The sequence below is a fragment of the Hoplias malabaricus genome, chromosome 1, assembly GCF_029633855.1.
Source record: "Hoplias malabaricus isolate fHopMal1 chromosome 1, fHopMal1.hap1, whole genome shotgun sequence".
In the NCBI taxonomy this organism is placed as follows: Eukaryota; Metazoa; Chordata; class Actinopteri; order Characiformes; family Erythrinidae; genus Hoplias; species Hoplias malabaricus.
In genome coordinates, this window is record NC_089800.1 from 51,927,674 (window position 1) to 51,949,583 (window position 21,910).

At 44.3% G+C, this 21,910-nt stretch overlaps 1 protein-coding gene across 2 annotated transcripts in view; it reads left to right on the forward strand.

Moving 5' to 3' along the window:
• Positions 1 to 21,910, forward strand: part of clcn2c (chloride channel 2c) — an 85,484-nt gene that overhangs the window by 22,482 nt on the left and 41,092 nt on the right. The window contains exons 2-3 of one of the 2 annotated variants that reach the window (XM_066666520.1): positions 9,590 to 9,743; positions 14,538 to 14,582. In XM_066666520.1, coding sequence (XP_066522617.1) covers positions 9,590 to 9,743; positions 14,538 to 14,582 — 199 coding nt within the window. The remainder of the gene's footprint in view (positions 1 to 9,589; positions 9,744 to 14,537; positions 14,583 to 21,910) is intronic. The other variant, XM_066666530.1, reaches the window with a different exon arrangement.

The following is a 21,910-nucleotide window of genomic DNA, read 5'->3' on the forward strand; positions in this document are numbered from 1 at the left end:
TTCAGTCTGGGAGGTCCTGGATACACGGATGGATTATGAATAATAAAAAATTAATGTTAAGATCTACTGTGTGTTCATGTACTGTCCCTTTTGAAAACCACATGACCGTGCTGTAGTCATGTGACTCTGCCTCATCCAGTCTGCCACATGGAGGAGAACCTCAACACGGAGGCAGACCGAGCGACTCTAGCAGCTCGTACCAAAGAAAAACGCTTCGTCCATGGTTTGGACATGTTTTGACTTTAGTGAAGATGACAACGAACATAAAGAATTCAAATGTAAACACTGAGAAAAACCAGTTTCAGACCAAAGTCTGTTTCACACTGAACACAATCACACACCAAATATGAACAGAGCACGGCTCAGACATAGAGACTGAGCTCCCAGCAACATTAGAAACACATATCTCACCTTTAATACTGGAGCGTGTTCACAACACAAGCCTCGTCAGTGAACTATGAGGCAAACAACATCAAATAATCCTTCATCAATAGTAACTGAGGTAAAATGTTCAGCTGATCGTGATATTGATTTGTGATCATATCGCCCAGCACTTGATGAAGCCCTGCTTATACAGCACTAAAATACACAGTAAGTAGAGATCCACACATGAGAGTACAAGGGATTGTGGGAGTTGAAGTATTTATAGAGCATGGTCTCAAAAACGAATTAGTGTGGGGGAGTTGTAGTCAAGGATGCAGCAAGAGGAACTGCTGCACATCTTTAGAAGTGTGGGAATCCTGTGTGTGTGTGTGAGAGAGAGAGAGAGAGAGAGAGAGAGAGAGAGAGAGAGCAAGAGAGAGAGAAACACTGAGAAAGAGTGATAGTGTTATATTACGAGAAGACTGCAGCTGTTAGGCTGTTGTTTTCTGTGTGAATCCCGCTGATACTTGTCTCAGTTATTAACTCCCAGTCAACAGAGCTCTCTTTTATTAAACTCTTTTCTTCTTTAGAATTTTCAGATTTCAGTTTGTTTACTAGTGAGTCCATTTAAAGGGCCCAAATGCATTTTTCCTCCTCCTGTTATGACAAGTATTTGATTGGGGATATAGTTTATTTACACACACACACACACACACACACACACACAACTGAAATCCCAGCCACAATTTGGCAATACATTGATATTAAGGTGTGTGTTTTGAAATGTCCAGCAAGTGTATCTAAATGTGCCAGGTTTTGTGACATCACACCCATGATTCAGTCATGCAGCCATATAAGGAATGAATAGGAATAAACTCAGTCTTCTCCCCAGGTGCACGTCTTTTCAGACCCACAGTGTAGAATCCCTCTTCTCACAGTGGAAGGATGGACTCTGAGGACAGATGTGGTCGTCTTGCATGGCTGTTAGGGGTCCCATTTATGGGAAAGCTTTAATTTACCAGGAAAGCTTTAAAACTGGCAGGTTGCCATGTATTCTGTTGTAAATATATTCATGGGAGGGATATTTTTGGACAATTATTTGATGAGATATGGAATATAATGCTTCAGAACAACCACAAATACCTTTAAATGTGTTGCCAGGTTGGTGCAGATATACACGTGGTTGCCAGATTGTGGCTGGGGATTGAGTTGTTTTGTGTGTGCGTGTGTATAAAGAGGCAAAACTCAGATTTTACAGAATTTAGTGGATCAGGGAAAAACTGGCAACTCTACAGAACCTAAGTGTAGTGCCTTGTACCATGCGTCAGGCAAGGCTTTAGTGTGTCTGTGTGTGTGTGTGTGTGGTTATAAACACAAATAGCCAGTAAAGCCAAGTAACAATCTCATGGATAAGCATATTCTTACATCAGCAGAACTGGTAATGTCTCTGTGTTGTTATTTGACACACACAAACACAAAAGTTGTTTGTTTTCATACATTTATGGGACTGTGTGTTCTGATCAGTGTTGGATTAGTTACTCAGCAAACTCATTAAAAACCATATAAAGTGTAATGTAATTATTATGAAAGACTCACTTGTTTAATGCATGTGAATCTGGAGCCCTCCAACCCACACACTGTGAAACAAGACACCCCCCAGTCAGATTTCTGTGTGCTGCCTAAGTCAGAAAACACGGGATAAAACGAGCCGTCCTGATTCTGCTCCGCTTCTGACATCAATCATGGAGACTTTAGGATGGCCCCGCCCCCTCGTATGAGTCTGTCCAATCACAGTGCTGGACCCGGGTTTATGTGAGAGTGCAAAGACAGCAAAACAGGCACAATGAGTGCGGAGAAATAAGAGCACTGAGTAAGAACAGAAAACAAAGAGAACTGACCAAAAACAGCTAAAAACCAGAGCTTCTGCTCCTCACTCCTCACTGCTGTGCGCTCGGGGTCGGGGTGAACAGCGAGCGGCTCATTATCATTTAAAGGAACAGGTGCTGAAAGCGGGCGTTCTGAACAGGGCTGTTTACACAGGGGGAGAACACGGCTGTGGGGCTCGTGGAGTTTATATTCTTCCCTTGTCTTTCAAACTGTAATAAGATTATCTTACTTTGTACTTCCTAGAAAACTTAATCCCACTTCTCATTTCTGTACTTTTCTGTCCAAGACTTTGTAGATGCCCCTTTCATATCAGTGAACTCAGTCATTTCTTCAAAAGAGAACTGACCAATAAAAACACAAGACACACTCGAGCCTGAGGTAATATGCCCAAAGCCAGACTTCTTGTAGAAGGGTTTAAAACACCCAGCATTGGGCGGTGGAGCAGTGGAACTGTGTTCTCTGGAGTGATGGACCAACACGTAATACATGTTTCACATAAGACTCCACGTCCTGACATTGTACCAAAACAAACAAGCAGTGTGTGTGTAAACCAGTTTTGGCTAATCTTTTCTCACATGATAGAGTTAATCTGTCATTCACAGGTGTGTGTGTGTTTACCCTGAATATAAAGCACTCATATTGTGGGGCGCCTGTGTTCCTTGTGGGGACCCCAAGCTGGTCCCCATGTTTCATATTGTGTCATTAAGTTAGTAATACATGTGAAAAGTTAGTATTAAGTCTCCATGAAATTAATGGAAGTACAGTATATGTTATGTCGCCACATTTCACAGATACACACATACACACCCCCACACAATCTTGGGGGGGGGGGCATGTTTTTATACATTTATGAGGACTAGAAGTCCTCATGGGTATAGCAGATCTCTCTCTCTCTCTCTCTCTCTCTCTTTCTCTCTCTCTCTGTGTGTGTGTGTGGGATATTTAGCACATTGTGTGTTCCCACAGAAATGTTCCGAAATCTGCTTTAAAATCTTCTCAGAATAAAAGAACCTGGGAGACCCAGTTCCTATTGGTTCTCACTCCTTTCAGAAGGATGGACAGATGTCTACAAACTCTTGGTCACATTATAAAGAGTCCAGACATGTGGGGGTCACCATGCTCAATGCCAAGTGTTAACCAGAGGGGTATAAAGACCCCCTAGCACAGGGCTGATCTTCGCTGGATGGAGGACAGTGAGGCTTTTGTTTTTTTGCTGAAGACATTTTTCTACAATAAGTTAATGGACATAATCCTTCTGTATATGTGTGTGTGTGTGTGTCTTGTGCTAACAGCCTTAACTCATTTTTCTTTTAAACACACACACACACACACACACACACAGAGAGAGTCTCAGAGATGATTGGATATCTCTCTTTCTCTCTCTCTCTCTCACCTTGACCTTTATTATACAGCATTAAATCCTTAAGTCTCAAGTTTCCTCAGGATTCAGTTCACTTTGACTCATTTTAATTGGATTCAATTTAACTTGACTCAGTAAAATTGACTCGTTTAATTTGGATTCAGTGTAATTTGACTACTATTCATTGCACATGCACCTCCATAACATCAGTCTAAACGAGTCCCGGACCCCTTGCTGAAGTGGCTGTGTTTACACCTTTGTTCATACGTGGATGATCTCCATCTGTATTTAATCCTGATAATCAAACAGGTGTAAACGAGGGTCATTGTTTCCAAAGCACTGTTTATTTATTTGTTTGTTATCTTTGGAAGGGGCCTGAGAGTTGAAACGAGCACATCTTATTATCATCTTTTAGGAGTAAAGATCAGCATCAAGGATCCCATGCAACGGAATGAGCACCTTCAGACGGGTGCATAAAGACACACACACACACACACACACACACACAGAGACTATTGTCACAGCTGTTGATTAGGGTTATTGTGGAGATGCTGTCCTGTACCACTCACCAGAGAGAGAGAGAGAGAGAGAGAGAGAGAGAGAGAGAGAGAGAGAGAGAGAGAGAGAGAGAGAGAGAGAGAGAGAGAGAGAGAGAGAGAGAGAGAGAGAGAGAGAGAGAGAGAGAGAGAGAGAGAGAGAGAGAGAGAGAGAGAGAGAGAGAGAGAGAGAGAGAGAGAGAGAGAAAAGTTCTCTCTCTCTCTGTCTGTGTGCTGAATGGGCAGGGCTTTCCTGCTGCAGTGGATGTGACATCACAATTACAGTCAATTTAAAACAGGCTGTTTTTGGGTCTTGGATTCCTGATGTGAACTTGAGACGTCATCAGTTTTTATTGTATATATTAAGCACTGCTGCCCCTCTGGTCATAAATGGTATAACAACTCTCTTGATTACTGTGAGCTCCAGAAGGGAGAGAGAGAGAGAGAGAGAGTGTGTGTGTGTGTGTGTAAGAACAGTAGGCCAATTCATTTGGCCGTGTGAGAAGAATTTGAATTTCAGAGCGAGGAGGAGTGAGAGAACGAGAGAAAAGAACGAGGGACTGACACCTTCACCTCTGTCAAGTTCTTTTTCTCTCTCTTTTATCCCCGTCTTTCTTGCTCGCCACGCTGTAATATTTCTTTCCTGTCTGCTCCCTCTCTTTCTTCCTCCCCCCGTTCATTCACGTCCCATCTGTCCGCCCTCGTCCGTCTTCTGTCCGTTCCAGTCCTCTGTTGTTCTGTCTCTCTCAGAGGGCCTCAGTTGGCCCGGGAGACAGTGGGAGCGCGAAAACTTCAGCTCTCTCTCTGTCTTTCTTTTTCTCTCTCTCTCTCTCTGTCTTTTTTCCTCTCTTTTTTACTGTACTTGCCTCTTTTTCAAATTCTTTTTTGTCTCTCTCCACTCTTCTTTCATTCTCTCTCCTCTCTTTCTCACTCCTCTTTTTCTCTCCTCTCTCTCTTTCTCTATCGTACTGTCTTTGTATTTACTCTTCTTTCATTTCCCTCTCTGTTTTCTCATTATAACCTAATTACTTCTTCTATTTCTCCACATTCATTTCTTTCTTTCGTTCTATCTTTTCTAACCTGCTTTCTTTCTTTCTTTGTTTGTTGATTTCTCTTCTTTTTCATTCCTTCTCTCTTCACTTTTGTCCTGTCCTTGCCTTTTTTCAGATTGTTTTTTGATATCTCTCTCCACTCTTCTCTCTCTCTCTCTCTCCACTCTTCTCTCTCTCTCTCTCTCTCTCTCTCTCTCTCTCTCTCTCTCTCTCTCTCTCTCAGTCCAGTTAATTGCCAACCCAGTTCCTGACCATTCGGACACAGTCCAGATAAAAGCTCAGCCAACTGGATTCTGGGCCAAAACACTGCCTGCTGTTTGTGTAGTACTGTATGGGACCATTATGCTTTTTACACTCTCGTACGCACACACACACACACCCAGGTCCTCGGCAGGATGTTTGAGCTGAATGGTGCACCGTTTGTCTTTGGGGTGACCGTGCCACTTCCCCTGTCTTGTCTCTGGCTGTGGTCAGCAGGATTTCCCACTGAGCAGCGGTCACTTTCTGACTGAAGCCTGCTGTTGTTTAAAGTCTGAGCTAAACCTTGTCAGATAATCACTGTACAATAAAACTTAAAGCAGCAGTCAGTAAGCCAGTTAGTGTTAAAACAACACTAGGTTAGATTTGGTATTTTCGCTCCTGGACTTCCCCCTACAGTTGCAGAGTGTTGTAGTCCATTTAACAGCACACTCCTAAAATATTGTGGGGGGTGGGGTTTCCTCTGTCCTCCAAAAAGTCCATAGTGCAGTTTCTGCAGTGCTGAGGTCACAGTATCAACAACAGAGACCCTATTCTCTCCATTTCAGCTTAGTGGAGCATTACAATGATTTGGAAGCTGTAATTTTAAAGTGAAAATAATACTTAGCATTGCTTTAAAGCCGCTTGGGTTTGAGGGTTGAGAGTTGGGGTTAGAGTAGGAGTCTGGGTTGAGGGTTGGGGTACAGGTTGAGGGTTGGGGTAGGAGTCTGGGTTGATGGTTGGGGTATGGGTTGTGATGGTAGGAGTTGGGGTAGGGGTGGAGGGTTGGGGTAGGAAACTGGGTTGGAGTACGGGTAGGGTTTGGGGTTGAGGGTTGGGGCTGGGGTTTGGGGTAGGGATTGAGGGTTGTGGTAGGGTTTGAGGGTTGGAGTAGAGGTTGAGGGTAGTGTTAGGGGTTGGCGTAGGGGTTGAGGATAGGAGTCTGGGTTGATGGTTGGGGTGGGAGTCTGGGTTGAGGGTTGGGGTAGGAATCTGGGTTGAGGGTTGGAGTACGGGTAGGGGTTGAGGGTTGGGGTAGGAATCTGGGTTGAGGGTTGGGGTAGGAATCTGGGTTGAGGGTTGGAGTACGGGTAGGGGTTGAGGGTTGGGGTAGGGGTTGAGGGTAGGGGTTGATTGTTGGGGTAGGAGTCTGGGTTGGGGTAGGGGTTGAGGGTTGGGGTAGGGGTTGATTGTTGGGGTAGGAGTCTGGGTTGAGGGTTGATGGTAGGGGTTGAGGGTAGGGGTAGGGGTGAGGGTAGGGGTTGATGGTTGGGGTAGGAGTCTGGGTTGAGGGTTGGTGTAGGGGTTGAGGTAGGAATCTGGGTTGAGGGTTGGGGTAGGAGTCTGGGTTGAGGGTTGGGGTACGGGTTGAGGGTAGGAGTTGAGGGTAGGGTTAGGGGTTGAGGGTTGGGGTAGGAGTCTGGGTTGATGGTTGGGGTAGGGGTTGAGGGTAGGGTTAGGGGTTGATGTTTGGGGTAGGAGTTGGAGCTTGGGTAGGGGTTGATGGTTGGGGTAGGAGTCTGGGTTGGGGTAGGAATCTGGGTTGAGGGTAGGGTTAGGGGTTGGGGTAGGGGTTTTGGGGTGAGGGTAGGGTTAGGGGTAGGGGTTGAGGGTAGGGTTAGGGGTTGAGGGTTGGGGTAGGAGTCTGGGTTGATGGTTGGGGTAGGGGTTGAGGGTAGGGTTAGGGGTTGATGTTTGGGGTAGGAGTTGGAGGTTGGGTAGGGGTTGATGGTTGGGGTAGGAGTCTGGGTTGGGGTAGGAATCTGGGTTGAGGGTAGGGTTAGGGGTTGGGGTAGGGGTTTTGGGGTGAGGGTAGGGTTAGGGGTAGAGGTTGAGGGTAGGGTTAGGGGTTGGGGTTGAGGGTAGGGTTAAGGGTTGATGTTTGGGGTAGGAGTTGGAGGTTGGGTAGGGGTTGATGGTTGGGGTAGGAGTCTGGGTTGGGGTAGGGGTTGAGGGTTTGGGGTAGGAATCTGGGTTGAGGGTAGGGTTAGGTGTTGGGGTAGGGGTTTTGGGGTAAGGGTAGGGTTAGGGGTTGAGGGTAGGGGTAGGGGTTGATGGTTGGGGTAGGGGTTGAGGGTAGGGTTAGGAATTGGAGGTTGGGGTAGCGGTTGATAGTTGGGGTAGGGGTTGATGGTTGGGGTAGGGGTTGAGGGTTGGGGTAGGAGTCTGGGTTGAGGCTAGGGGTTGAGGGTTGGTGTAGGAGTCTGGATTGAGGGTTGGGGTAGGAGTTGGGGTAGGGGTTGAGTGTTGGGGTTGAGGGTTGGAGGGTTAGTTATATGATATATAACAGGATTATATATCATTTTGTGGAATACTGGCATCATCTGGCAACCATTATCTTAGTCAGACCCGCAGATTCAAGCGCCTATATGAGGCCTGATAATAGGTTTTCAGCCGGTCGTGTGTGTGTTGTGTTTTTCCGCTAGGTTCCCATCAGACTCTTTTAAAATTCCCAAATCCCACAATCCGGATTTAGACACTCATTTGTGAAAATGTTCCTCTTTTCCCATCCTTGTTTCTTTATGCTTTGAGTTAATGGAGACCTTGATGTGGCTCTGTGATTTTTGGAGGCGGCTTTGAGGGTTTGAAAAATGCTAACAAGCTAAAAGCTAGTTACACACTCATTCACCCCTTTTCTTTCTCTGTTCATCTCTCTTTCTCTCTCTCTCTTCCCCCTGAGAGACAGAGAGAATCTCGTTTTGTTGGAGCGCTTGATACATTAGCTTTCCAGTTCTAGATAGCGGTGAACTACTGCTTTGGTCTTAGTGCATTGCTCAGATGATTCCAATGGATGTTCCCCGGCATCATTAATCAACCACAGAATCATCTCCCATTGAATCTCTGCTTCTCTTAGGATTAGTTATGTACACATGTAGTCGTAAATGTGCAAATTGATACTATTGATATGCAAATGAACCTCTTTACTCACTCCCCATTGGCTAAATAGACCATTCACTTTCTGTTTCATCTTGTCCTTGAGCCTGGATGAGGCTACACTTACATTTTTTTTTCACAACATGACTACACACTAAACTCTATCATTTATCACTTACCACAGCGGATACAGGACACACACACACACACACTTTGCATGCTTCTCTCTGATTATTCCAGTTTTGCTAACAGGCTGATTGTATAAAGGCAACATTCGTGGTTTTTTTTGTGTGTGTGTTTTTTTTTATGTATTTATTTATTTTTTTAGGTCCTGTTTGAGCCTTGGTGTGTGTGTGTGGTGGGCTGGGGAGGGGTCTAATATCATAATTGCCCTCTGACCTTTGCTCTCTTGGCTGTGCTTTAGATCATTAAGGCTTGAAAAACACCAACTCCCTCAGTCAGCAGAAAAACACTCTCTTTCCTCTCTCTCTCTCTCCCTCTCTTACCTCATTCTCTCTCTCTCTCTCCCTCTCTCTGTTTTTATAACTTGATCACGTAGATAAATGGTCATTTGCAGGAAGTGGGAGTTGTCTTTGGACTTTTAGAAAACAACCCTTTTCTCTCTCTGTGTGTGTGTGTGTGTGTGTGTGTGTACGTACAATACACAATTTTAAAAATGACCGGTTCAAAGTGAGCGCCATCGTTCCAGAGAACACAGTTCCACTGTTCCTCAGCTTTATATCTCTTTTCATATCCCAACACTTGACTTTGGGCCTCGTGATCTTAGGGCCATGATGCCACCACATTTGGTTTGCTGATTTTCTGTAGTAGTGATTATACTAGGTGTGTGTGTGAAGATGTGCGCCAGGAAAGTATCACATTGTGGGGGCCAAATTTGCTTACACACTCACTTTGCGGATCCCACAAGCAGGTCCTCACTGCGTACGTCATTGTATTTTATGGTGATAACATTCAGTAAAGTTGGGGTAAGTGTTGGGTGCACATTCTTAATAATAAAGGAGCTACAATAGGTTCTTTAAGTGATACCAGAAGTACCACTTTTGGTTTCATAAAGAACCAATATTTGCAAATACGTTTTAAACTGGTAAAGTTGACATCAAGTGAATGCCTTTTTAATCCTTTTTTAAAGGTGCTTTACACTCACACATCTCTTAAAATGAGAGAGAGAGAGAGAGAGAGAGCTGATCAAACAAAGTGCTGATGAAAGATGAAGATTTATACGTTGACGATTGTGTAACTCCTCTGTCTCTCTGTTACAGATGTATGGGCGGTACACTCAGGAGCTGGGTGTATACGCTAAAGAAGAAGCGGCGAGGCTGAGGGAGGAAGCGGCGTTCAGGCGTCTGGTTGTGGAGCGAAGTCGCTCGCTGGACCTCCTCGAGTACGACAAGAGCCGCTGCGCCAAGTGCAGAAGTGAGTGTTCACACCGGTCAAACTCAACACTGCCGTAACACCTTGTCCCGCGAGCTGATTGGCTCATTGAATGGTGGGCCTTTCACAACAAACACATGCTGTATTTGGTCTGAAGGGTTTTCCCATTCATTTTGAACCAGTGACCTGACTGAAGATATCAGTGCTACCTTCGAGAAATGTAGAGACCACCCCCCATTCAGTGCAGCCTTTAAAGCCCTGTCCACTCACTATTAAACGTGTGAACATGTTAATCTTGAAGTGAGGACGTGTCAGATTGCAGAATGATTGACCGTGGCGTGACCGTGGCAACATTAACAACACGGTGTCAGATTCTCAGTAAGGATGCCTGGTTTGGGTTTGGACGCCCCCTGCATGGGATGAGAAATGAAAGGTGGCTGGGAATAGACTGAACACATGCGCACTGTTCTCTAAAGGCACTATCTTTATCAAGGGGAGTGACATAAACATCGCTCATACTCATTGTTTCTCTGGCAGACCTGACGTCATGTCAGACAGACCTGGCCCCTGGAGAGAGTAGATGCAGATCACTTTGATCGACTGAACGCAGGTCTCGTGGAGGGAGTGGAAGCTGTAATAACGTGGAGTTGAACGTGGACAAAAACTAAATACATGTTTACATGGAAGGGAGCAGGGATTTATGGTTCTGTGGATTGGAACGCAGCCCAAGATTCCACAAAAAGCCCAGGAATTCCTGTCAAACTTCTCCACTGACTCTGTGATAATCGCTTTATGGTCCTCCGGTCACTTTAGATCTGGACTGTGCTTGTTGTATATTTAGAGTGTGTGAAAGTTTCAATTAGGGGTGGGTATGATGTTTCCACATAGATCTAATTTCATAATAAGAGCGCTGACTCTTATATTTCCAGTTTTTATTTACTCTATCAGGTTTAGTAGACTTAGCACTAAGGGCATGGCGCTTTTTAACTGCTCAACTTCAATCAGGCACATAGTGTAGCCTTGCACAAGTTTCTCCCAACACTGGTTTGGAGTTCCACACATTTTCAATGGAATTCAGGATGGTCACTCGCCTTGTTATCCTTACATTAGGGTCATTGTCCAGCTGAAAGACCAAACGCTGACCCATTTCAAGCGTTCTAACAGAATCCTTGAGGTGTTGCTTTAGTGTTTCTAAATACTCCCGCTTCTTGACTTCTTTCTGAAGTGCCCTGTTATCATTCTCAGCAAAAAGAGCCAGCTCCACAATATGACACTTCCTCCCCCATGCTTCACAGCTTGGATTAAAGGCATTTTTCCTCCAAACAGATCACTGCTAACTGTCACACTGTTGTTCTGGTGTCATCTGACCAGAGAACACTCACTCAGAAGCATTCACAGTTTGCATTAAGAGCCTCATGCTTTTTCCTCCTAAATTTGCACTGATATTTATGACCAAACAGTTCAGTGTCAGTTCCATCTGTCTGAAGGACACCGCTCTAGAAGGCTACGTCTTTGTGCTGGTGATTACGTGCTAACGTCAGGCTGGAGCATTGGGGTAGGGCTGTGGTGATGTAGCTCTTCATGGTGGATGGATGCACCTGATGCTCCGGCTCCTTCCTCAGCTCCTCTGTTGCTGTCTTTGGTGTCTTTTGAACTTAACTTGTGAAGGTCTTTTACTTTGAGTTACCCATTGGATCAAGAGCGAAAGGACCCCAGGTACAGATGTTAATTCCTGCTTTGACATCTGACCAATCAGAAGCTTCTAAAATCATTACATCAGTCTCTGCAGCCCCTCAGACTGACGACAGGCCTCATAGCCTCAAAGGTGCATTACACACCATGTGTTTATATGTTTTGTTTTACCAATAATATTTGTACAGCTGCCCTTGTAAAAAGTACTAGACCCATTACAGTAACGCTGGGCTTAGTCAGGGCACTGCGCCCTCTGCTGGTCACTGTGTATTACAGATTGGGAGAATAGAAACAGCACAGATAGGGCTTTTGTAGTCCGGGATTAGAGAGGGTTCCTCTCATGGCCATAACATAGGTATAGTACAGGATCTCCCACACAGACAGGGCAGGTCACTAGGTGGCAGTATAACGGCTCCTTTAGTGTTCAGCACTGAGGGGACTGTCCAGACACATCCTTTGTGCTTGGACAGTTGTGTACGGACCACTCGGTTCTTTTTAATTTCTTCCTTTTTTTATTATTTTTTAAATGATATTTAATTAAAATAAACTCCCAAGTATTTGACATTCTTTCATCCCCTTTAACAGCACTTTTAAAGGGGAATTAATGAGTGAAAGAATGAATGAACTAAACATTAACCCTTTAAACGTCTTGTTTCTTATTATAATACTTTATTAGATATTATTTTTGAACCAGATCATGACGTCAAATATATTCATGCATCTGAAGGTGTGATGTCAACGTAATACCAAAAGGGGGCAGAGATGTACTTTAATCTCTCCCTGTAGCCTTGTATGAAATTGTGTGAGCGAGAGAGAGAGAATGTAAGATGGTTGTGTGTGTGTGTGTGTGTGTGTGTGTGTGTGTGGCAGGTCGCCATGGTTACAGGTTGTCGAGCCCAGTGTGCTTTCCTCCCTGTAGTCCCCCTTCCTCATCTCCACGGTTCAGCTTCTCGTCAGGTCTCTCCACAGTGACAGATGAGCTGAACACGTTTGGAGGAGAGCACTAAGCTCTCAGATGTGTGTGAGATGTAAGAGGGTCCTCGGGGGGCTACAGCTGAGGAATGGTTACCTTGAGGACTTCTGTACTCCTCAAAACACCGGCCGATGAGATGGTCATGTTGCCAAAAGTTTGTAGACACCCAGTGCCATGCTGATCTCCTGCTGTGAGGTGGACATGGACGTCCAGCAGGGGGCGTCATTTGGATGCAGGCGTCCAGCTACATGTCTAAGCCCCGTCACTCCTCTTCCTCCTCGCTCGCCCGGTGCCACGGACAGGTCTGTTGTCATGGCGACAGTGCTTCTCTAAACAGATGATGCTGTGACACCAGCTGCTGATGTCATCGCTCTACTGTAGCCTGACTTCATTAGAGTCTCGCTCTCTCTTTATCTCACTCTCTCTGATGCTCTCTCACTCATATGCGCGCTCACTTTGCCTTCTCTTTCTCTCTCGTTTTAGCACTCTCTCCTCTCTCGTGCACTCTTTCTCTCTTTACTATTTCTCTCTCTCACACTCTCTATTTTGCTTTTATCATTCATCCTCTGACGTCCTCTCTCTATCTCTCTCTCTCTCTCTCTCTCTCTCTCTCTCTCTCTCACACACACACACACACACACTCCAATACTCTCTAGTGCACTCTCTTTACTCTCTCACACTTGGGTTTTCTCTCTGTTTCAGCAGGTGTACAGGTAGAGCATGTGTTGGTCGTCTGCATCTGACCCCAGAGCTGCTCTGCTCTGCCCTTTTCCACTAAAAGAAATTTGGTTCTAGAACCGCTTCTGCTCAGGAGTTGGAACCTTGGTTCTCCCCAGTGATTCAGCCCCCTGTGTTTCCACCCGTTTTGATGGGAACCAGTGATACGTCTTCAGCGGTCTATGTCTGAATTCAGCACCAGTGCCAGAGAAAACAGATAGAGTCAGGACAGAGTCATGGTTAATCCACTGTTTACAGCGCGGTCAGATCAGAGTGAGGTGTGATACACACGTGGAAATGATGCAGAGTTCTGAGTCGTCTGCTGAGATCCAGAACAGTAAGGATAGTGGAGAAAAGTAGCCAGCACAAGTCACGCTGAAACACACAGATGGATCACTTTTCTGTTTTTATTTCCTTTTATTTATTTTTATACATTACCCTTTATTTGAGGTTCTGAGCTCTTTCTGGAGCTTCTTTATCTCGACTCATCCACAGACACCATCACGGTTCCTACTGAAGAACAGATTGTTCTTTGGTTCCAGTTCTTTGGTCAGCTGTGGTCCTTTGGAGAGCGCCCTGTGTCCACTGAAGGATGAAATGTGTGGACACTTGCTAGTACAAACTTCTTCTGTATCTGAAGGGTGTTACCAGGACCTTTGCCCTGTCTCTGCTGCATTAACAGTTTCTGCTCGTCCGGGAAAACTGTACAGGAGATGTTGGATCATTGCTGTGAAGATTTGGTTGCACTCAGCCACAACAGTTACTGGATGGAGCAGCATACTACATACAGCAGCATAGCCTGTGGGGCCAGATTAGTCTAACAGAGTAAATTACAATACGGCAGGGACATGACTGTAATCAGGATTTATTTAGATGGTCTTTAAAGGTGGATGTCCTCTTTACGCGATGTTCTCACACATTGTTCAGAACATCAGGACTGTGTGTGTGTGTGTGCGCTGGCTGAACAGCTTCATTAATGACAAATGTTTGTTTATAATGTTCTCTCACAGTCGACAATGCGTAGGAGTGTTCTCTCTCTCATTCTCTCTCTCTCTTTCTCTCTCTCTCTCCTTCCGCAGTTGCTCTTCTTTCTTTCCTGTGTTGTTCCTACTCTTTCATTAAATCTTCCTTTTCATTTTTATTGTTTTCTTTCTTATTCTCCCCCCTCTTTTTCCTTCTCTATCTTTGTTCATCCCTCTCTTGTTTCCTGCCCACTTATTTTATTCTTGCACATTCTCTTTGTCTTTTTTGTATCTTTACCTTTGTTGCTTATCTCTGTCTGTCTTTTTGGGGTATTTTTCTTTAAGTTTTATTATTTTTCTTTATACAGAACTTATGAAGCTGTTCAAAAATGCTTGGACCCCTTATCATTGCCACTTGGGCTGTATTCACATGTCTCTCTCTCTATTTTCTCTCTCTCTCTCTCTCTCTCTCTCTCTCTCTCTCTCTCTCAGGGTATCCTTACGCCCTGGAGGCTCCTCCTCGAGATTTTTTCTCTGGTAAAGCAGTGCTCGTTGTTGTTTGTGTTTGTTTGTAATCCTCTGCGAAAGGTGTTCAGAGCTGCTGAAGCCTTTACAGGTGTTTAACTCTTTAAAACTAATGAATAAATAACATACCCCACCACACGCTATTAATAACCTCATCAATTAAACAAGCCCACAAGAGAGAGAGAGAGAGAGAACGAGAGAGAGAGAGAGAGAGAGAGAGAGAACGAACAGACCAGAGATCACATAATAGTATGGGGTCATAAGTGTGTGTGTGTGTGTGTGAAACCGTCCACAGGAGCGGCTGTGTGATCAGAACTGGACTCAACATGTTTGCAGGAGAATGCTAGGTGCCCAGTTCTGGTCTGTTATCTAACAGCAGCCCACATTGTCTGGGAGATGTGGAGGTGGAAGGTCAGCACTGAGACATCGTCCCATGCCCCAGACCCCTGTCATGTTTATCCATTATCCATCCATTATCTGTAACCGCGTATCCAATTTTAGGGTCGCGGGGGGTCCAGAGCCTACCTGGAATCATCGGGCGCAAGGCGGGAAAACACCCTGGAGGGGACGCCAGTCCTTCACAGGGCAACACAGACACACACAGACACACACACATTCACACCTACGGATACTTTCGAGTCGCCAATCCACCTGCGACGTGTGTTTTTGGACTGTGGGAGGAAACCGGAGCACCCAGAGGAAACCCACGCAGACACGGGGAGAACACACCAACTCCTCACAGACAGTCATCCGGAGCGGGAATCGAACCCACAACCTCCAGGCCCCTGGAGCTGTGTGACTGCGACACTACCTGCTGCGCCACCGTGCCGCCCCCCTGTCATGTTTATATTTATTTTAATAAAATCGTATATTTACATTCATAAATAAAGAGGGAGCTGGTGTTGCTATTTATGTTAAGGCCAGAGTAATGGATCTGAGGGAAGGAGGGCGGGGGGACTCTTATTTTTGTTTATAACCCAGAGATGAATGACTTTTATTAGGGTGAGAAAATAGCCGTCTGACAGAGTGAGCAATGTAAGTGTGTGTGTGTGTGTGTGTGTGTGTGTGTGTGTGTGATATCCCAAGACCGTAGTAGTAGCCCATATTATTAATGTCTTCATTAAGTACAAAACCCAGCCAGCAGTGGTGGGGAAGGGGGGGCAGTGCTGTGTGTGTGTGTGTGTGTGTGTGTCAGCAGAACAGAACCCTGCATTGCGCTTTAGTGTGGCACGTAAATGAGCACCAACCTGGATAATTGCACCATTCATGGATACATTACTGTTCAAAAGTTTGGTGACATTTATTTTCCTGTATTAATTAATCAAATTTAATTAATTTGTGTTAATATACTTTTGTGCGACTGCTCCCCAGTGATGCACTCAGCACTGAACGATCACTGGATTAGGAACACCTATCTTGTTTCAACGCTCATTGTCCACTCTCAGCTCCACTGTCCACACAGGAGCACTTTGTAGTTCTATATTTACAGTCTGTAGTCCATCTGTTGCTCTGCATACTTTGTTAGCCCCCTTTCACTCAGGACCCCCACAGAGCAGGTGTGATGTGGTGGTGGATCATTCTCAGCGCTGCAGTGACACTGACGTGTTAGTGTGTGTTGCGCTGCTGCGAGTGGATCAGACACAGCAGTGCTGCTGGAGTTCTTGGATTTTGCGTGATGTCTTAATGTTTAAACACTCCAACATTAGAACACACACACGCACACACAAGCAAGTGTGCACAATCTCTTCCACATTTCCATGAACTCTCCATTACATTTGCATAAACAGGGAATTTCATGTTCTGCCTGTCATAAGAGCTTAGATGTGTGTGTGTGTGTGTGTGTGTGTGTGTGTGTGTGTGTTATGATTGCCAGTCTAATGCCCACTCTCTTTTCTCATTAGATGTTAATGGATGAATGAGAGAGCCCAGAGTTGTGAAGCTCATTCTACAACATAATTGAGATTATTTATTTATTTATTCAGCAACAGTGTGTGTGTGTGTGTGAGCGCGTCTAAATTCTATTAACGTTGAGTTCCCATTTCAACAACTTTGCGTGTGCAAAAATTAAAAAAAAAAAAAGCCAGTCTCCGTCCATTCATCCATCATCTAACCTGGCTGTGGCTGCGTTGCCGTGGCGACTGAATGCATCTGGTGCTGTTGTTTTTCTGGACTGAGATTAGAGCTGGAAAAGAAAAAAGAGAAAACACTCCCAGAGTTTAGCTGTAGATGAATCACAGGAGTGCATCATGTACACACATGGGAATTAATATATTGTTTATTAACTAAATATTTTAAAATCTCTGCACAATTCTGATATTGTTTCACAATCTCTGATGTAGTTGTAGGAAAATAAACATGAAATATTTTGTTTTTTATCTGTTTTAATGCAGTTCAGTGATTTTGTAAATGTAAATACATTTGTAATATTAAAAAACATTGTTACTATTATTAAATATACATTTCTAACAACAAAAATATCACAATTTGAATTTTAATGTGGTGTGTTCTCCCTGTGTCTGTGTGGGTTTCCTCCGGGTGACTGTGAGGAGTGTGGTGTGTTCTCCCTGTGTCTGTGTGGGTTTCCTCCGGGTGACTGTGAGGAGTGTGGTGTGTTCTCCCTGTGTCTGTGTGGGTTTCCTCCGGGTGACTGTCTGTGAGGAGTGTGCTGTGTTCTCCCTGTGTCTGCGTGGGTTTCCTCCGGGTGACTGTCTGTGAGGAGTGTGGTGTGTTCTCTCTGTGTCTGCGTGGGTTTCCTCCGGGTGACTGTCTGTGAGGAGTGTGGTGTGTTCTCCCTGTGTCTGTGTCGGTTTCCTCCGAGTGACTGTCTGTGAGGAGTGTGCTGTGTTCTCCCTGTGTCTGTGTGGGTTTCCTCCGGATGACTGTCTGTGAGGAGTGTGGTGTGTTCTCCCTGTGTCTGTGTCGGTTTCCTCCGAGTGACTGTCTGTGAGGAGTGTGCTGTGTTCTCCCTGTGTCTGTGTGGGTTTCCTCCGGATGACTGTCTGTGAGGAGTGTGGTGTGTTCTCCCTGTGTCTGTGTGGGTTTCCTCCGGGTGACTGTCTGTGAGGAGTGTGGTGTGTTCTCTCTGTGTCTGTGTCGGTTTCCTCCGAGTGACTGTCTGTGAGGAGTGTGCTGTGTTCTCCCTGTGTCTGCGTGGGTTTCCTCCGGGTGACTGTCTGTGAGGAGTGTGGTGTGTTCTCTCTGTGTCTGCGTGGGTTTCCTCCGGGTGACTGTCTGTGAGGAGTGTGCTGTGTTCTCCCTGTGTCTGTGTGGGTTTCCTCCGAGTGACTGTCTGTGAGGAGTGTGCTGTGTTCTCCCTGTGTCTGTGTCGGTTTCCTCCGGGTGACTGTCTGTGAGGAGTGTGGTGTGTTCTCCCTGTGTCTGTGTCGGTTTCCTCCGGGTGACTGTCTGTGAGGAGTGTGCTGTGTTCTCCCTGTGTCTGCGTGGGTTTCCTCCGGGTGACTGTCTGTGAGGAGTGTGCTGTGTTCTCCCTGTGTCTGTGTGGGTTTCCTCCGGGTGACTGTCTGTGAGGAGTGTGCTGTGTTCTCTCTGTGTCTGTGTGAGTTTCCTCCGGGTGCTCTGGTTTCCTCCCATGCTCCAAAAGCACACGTTGGTAGGTGGATTGGAGATACAAAAGTGTCTGTATGTGTGTGTGTGTGACTGGCATCAACTACAGGGTGTGTTCTTGCCTTGCGCCCAGTGATTCTGGGTAGGCTCTGGACCCACCGCGACCCTGAACTGGATAAGGGTTACAGACAATGAGTGAATAATTTACATAATATTTCACATTATATGCTGTAATTTTATTAAAAGTAAGGGGGGCGCTGTGGCCTTTTCCATGTTCGTCTTAAGGTTTTTTATCTTTTCGTCTGGAATATTATGCCTTTCCTACAGAATGAATACTGTGACTGTGAATACGTTCGTGACTTTGGTTGTTTATGAATTTATGTTTTCAGGCTGCCAGGATTTTTATTGGGAACGGTAGAAAAACACACACACACACACACACACACAGCAGGTGACAGAAGGGATCCTGGGCGCACAGCTTGCTGGTAGGCGGAAGATAGAAGGAGGTGTGAGAACAAAAGTCACATGGAAGAATGTGTAAAACTGCTACACGATCTTGTTTTATCTTTAACTCCACACTCCACACATCCTGGTTTAGATTTCACTCAGAGGATTCAAGATTTCAGCACCTCAACATTGTACATTTATTCAGAAGTGAACTATAATTTTAGAGAATTTGGGTGAATCCCATTTCTTACTTCCTGCCCCTAACCCTCATTTGGGTGTCCTCGTGCCCCTTGGAGCTAAGTTACAGGATGTAGTGGACAAAATCTCCCCCCTACGATACGGGATGACCCTTCAAGACTCTGATGCGTCTTCTGAACACAATTAAAAAAGAGCAGCGCTTCATTCCCCAGCGACTAACGTCGCTCTATAGCAGCTCTGCACCAGTCTGCAGTGATATCAGAGGGGCTGCTGCATTTCACCTTCAGAAGGGTTCCACACTCAGATGTTACCCCCCTCTTCTCACTCTTCTGGAATATGGAGCTGAATTCAGATTCTGATTCTGCAGATTTATGTTTGGACCTTCTAAGTCCACCTTAATTATTACAGTAGGATCAGGCACTAGAATGTAACTGCTTCACTCTTTAAGGAGGAACTGCAGATTTACAGCTGACTAATGAGACATCATCTGCTACTCGTGCTGATTTCTGCTTGTTCTGACGTAAAGGGCCATAATTCACTGAAACTACATTAAACTCAGATAATACACTGATGAACATAGAGTTTAAAGGAGAAAATACTTTGTCTCGCCATTGATTCATGAGGCATCATAACCTTCTGTTTGGAGTGTGTCTCTAAATCTCAATATGAAAGGCCATGATGCCCCCATCCCTCTACCCCAACAAGAACTGAGACCCCAGTTGCAACTCACAGTTACTCGTGATATAGTCACATATATAGGAGACTCCAATTCGTGACTTGGTTGCATATTTTCAACATTTTATACAACGATATCACAATCATAAGTGAATGGGTAATTACCATAGAAACACTCTTCCTGATTAAGGCGTCATTACCATCCGTTAATACCATCTTTTTTTTTATTTACAGAAAATATAACGTTACTAATTCATTATTTGCTAAAATATCGAAGCAAATAATAGCTAGAGAAATGTCCTTTTCTGTATGAACCTTTTGAAAATTAGTCTAAATAACGTTAAGTGAAAGATATGTTCTCGTTAGAGTTAAAGCTAAAGTAGGACACCAATAATAAGCATTGCTCAGGAGAAATAGTGTAATAAAATACTTTATGCTTTTGTTGGAATAAGAACCTTATTAATGTTATGTAATTCGCATTATCCCTTTTTCTATGTTAGGAGTAATGACGCCTGAGAGGACGCCTGTAATGAGGAAGAGTTTTCGTGTTACTGTCGCATAGTGTTTGTTTGGTAATTACCTATTCACTTATGATTGTGATATTTTCGCATAAAATGTCGAAAATATGTGACTATGTCATGAATTGCAGTTTCCTCTATATGTGACTATATCACTAGTAAGTGTGAGACCGGGTTGCCAGTTATACCCCTCTTGCCAACACTTGACATTGAGCATGGTGACCTTAGGATTAGAGTTAGTTTCTGTAACATAGAACTGTGTCTTTCATATCATTGGGTATTAAAATGATTTTTGTGTGGGTGTGTGTATAACCTGTTGTTTTCAGTGTGTGTGTATGTGTGTGTGTGTGTTCGTGTTCCTGCTGCTGATGTAATTGAGCGCATTGCTGGAGTGAGGGAAACATGCTGCTGCTTCATTAGCTCCCAACGCTAACTGTCGCTAATTTCCACATCCTCGCCCCACCTCCCCTACAGTTAGCATAGCTGCGGGAGAAAGGGGCCAATGATGCTGTAATAGGAACCACACGCTGCTACCTACAGCTTTTATTTATTTATGTTCTCTCTTATTTATTTAACATTAGCATATTATTTATTTAACATTAGCCTCAGGATGAGTGTGTGTGTGTGTGTGTGTGTGTGTGTGTGTGTGTGTTACAGAAAATGCACTCAAACACCCTCTGCTATATTTCCTAAAGCCTGGTTTATTAACTGGAACATGTCTGAGACTTTTATTTTGTAAATTGTTATTTATTTGCTCATTGTTCATTCACCAATCTAATGTTGTCACAGTGTAGAAGCCCATCTCACTACTAGAGAAGTACTTCTAATCTAAGATAGATTTCTCTGTGAATAAGGACTGGTATTTTGAAAATACCACAGGAAATATATACTGATTTAAATGTGATAAAACTTCTCGTGTAGTGTTTCTACCCCTGACTGTTACTGGTCATTTGGCTTCTGGTTTTTAAGGAGCTGAAATAAGAATGTTGCTACATGCTAGCTAACACTGTTACACACTGAACTGATCCTGAGCTGGACCTGTATCAGCAAGTTTAATACTACACTTACTTGCAGACAATGTAACTTTTGTGCACAGTGCAAAATGTAGTTGCGTAGTAAGTGCACTGTGTAGGGAGTAGGGCACTATTTTGAACAGTGTGTAGTTCACATGCAGTGCCAGGAAAGATACAAATACAAAGCCAATCATGTTCCTCAAAACAAGGTTTAATTATTGGAGTTCATATTTCTGGACATCCTCGTTTTAACTTAATCTGTGTTCGTCCGACTGCAGACTAATGACATTCGTTCTGTTCTGCATCATTAAGATACATAGTTACATTTCTGGGGTTATCCACAGTGCCTAGGTCCCATGCAGAAGTATAAATTGGCCTTTATTCTTCTCTAGTTGGAAAATGTACACAGCACAGAACAGGAACAGGGTTGTTTACACATAGCCGCATTAGCTACCCTTCCTAAAAACCCAGAATAAATGAATTTACTACAGATGTTGCCAGCCAGCAAAATAAGTAATGGAAGCATGCTAACACTGACATTAAACTCTGATTTTAGAACACAGTTCTCCATAAAATATTAGGACTCCCTCCAGTTCTTTTATTAAGCTAAGCTAAGCTAAGCTAACTGTGGCTTACTGGAAATTGAGATCTATTTCACCTCCAGAGCAATGTTTTAATTGTGAGTACATTTCCAAAATAACATCTAGACATACAAAAAAAACCTGCTGTGTATTGTGCCTGCCTTTCTGGTTAGCATCATGCTAAATCACATTGCTGAAATATGGCTAATTAGCCCTGATAAGTTGTGGGTGCTGCCTCATTTTAAATTTTAATTAAATCATTATATGTATTAACATTATGTCATACATGTCATTTTTACAACCTAAATTTTGTAACCAAATATTTATGAAGGTGGCTATTTATT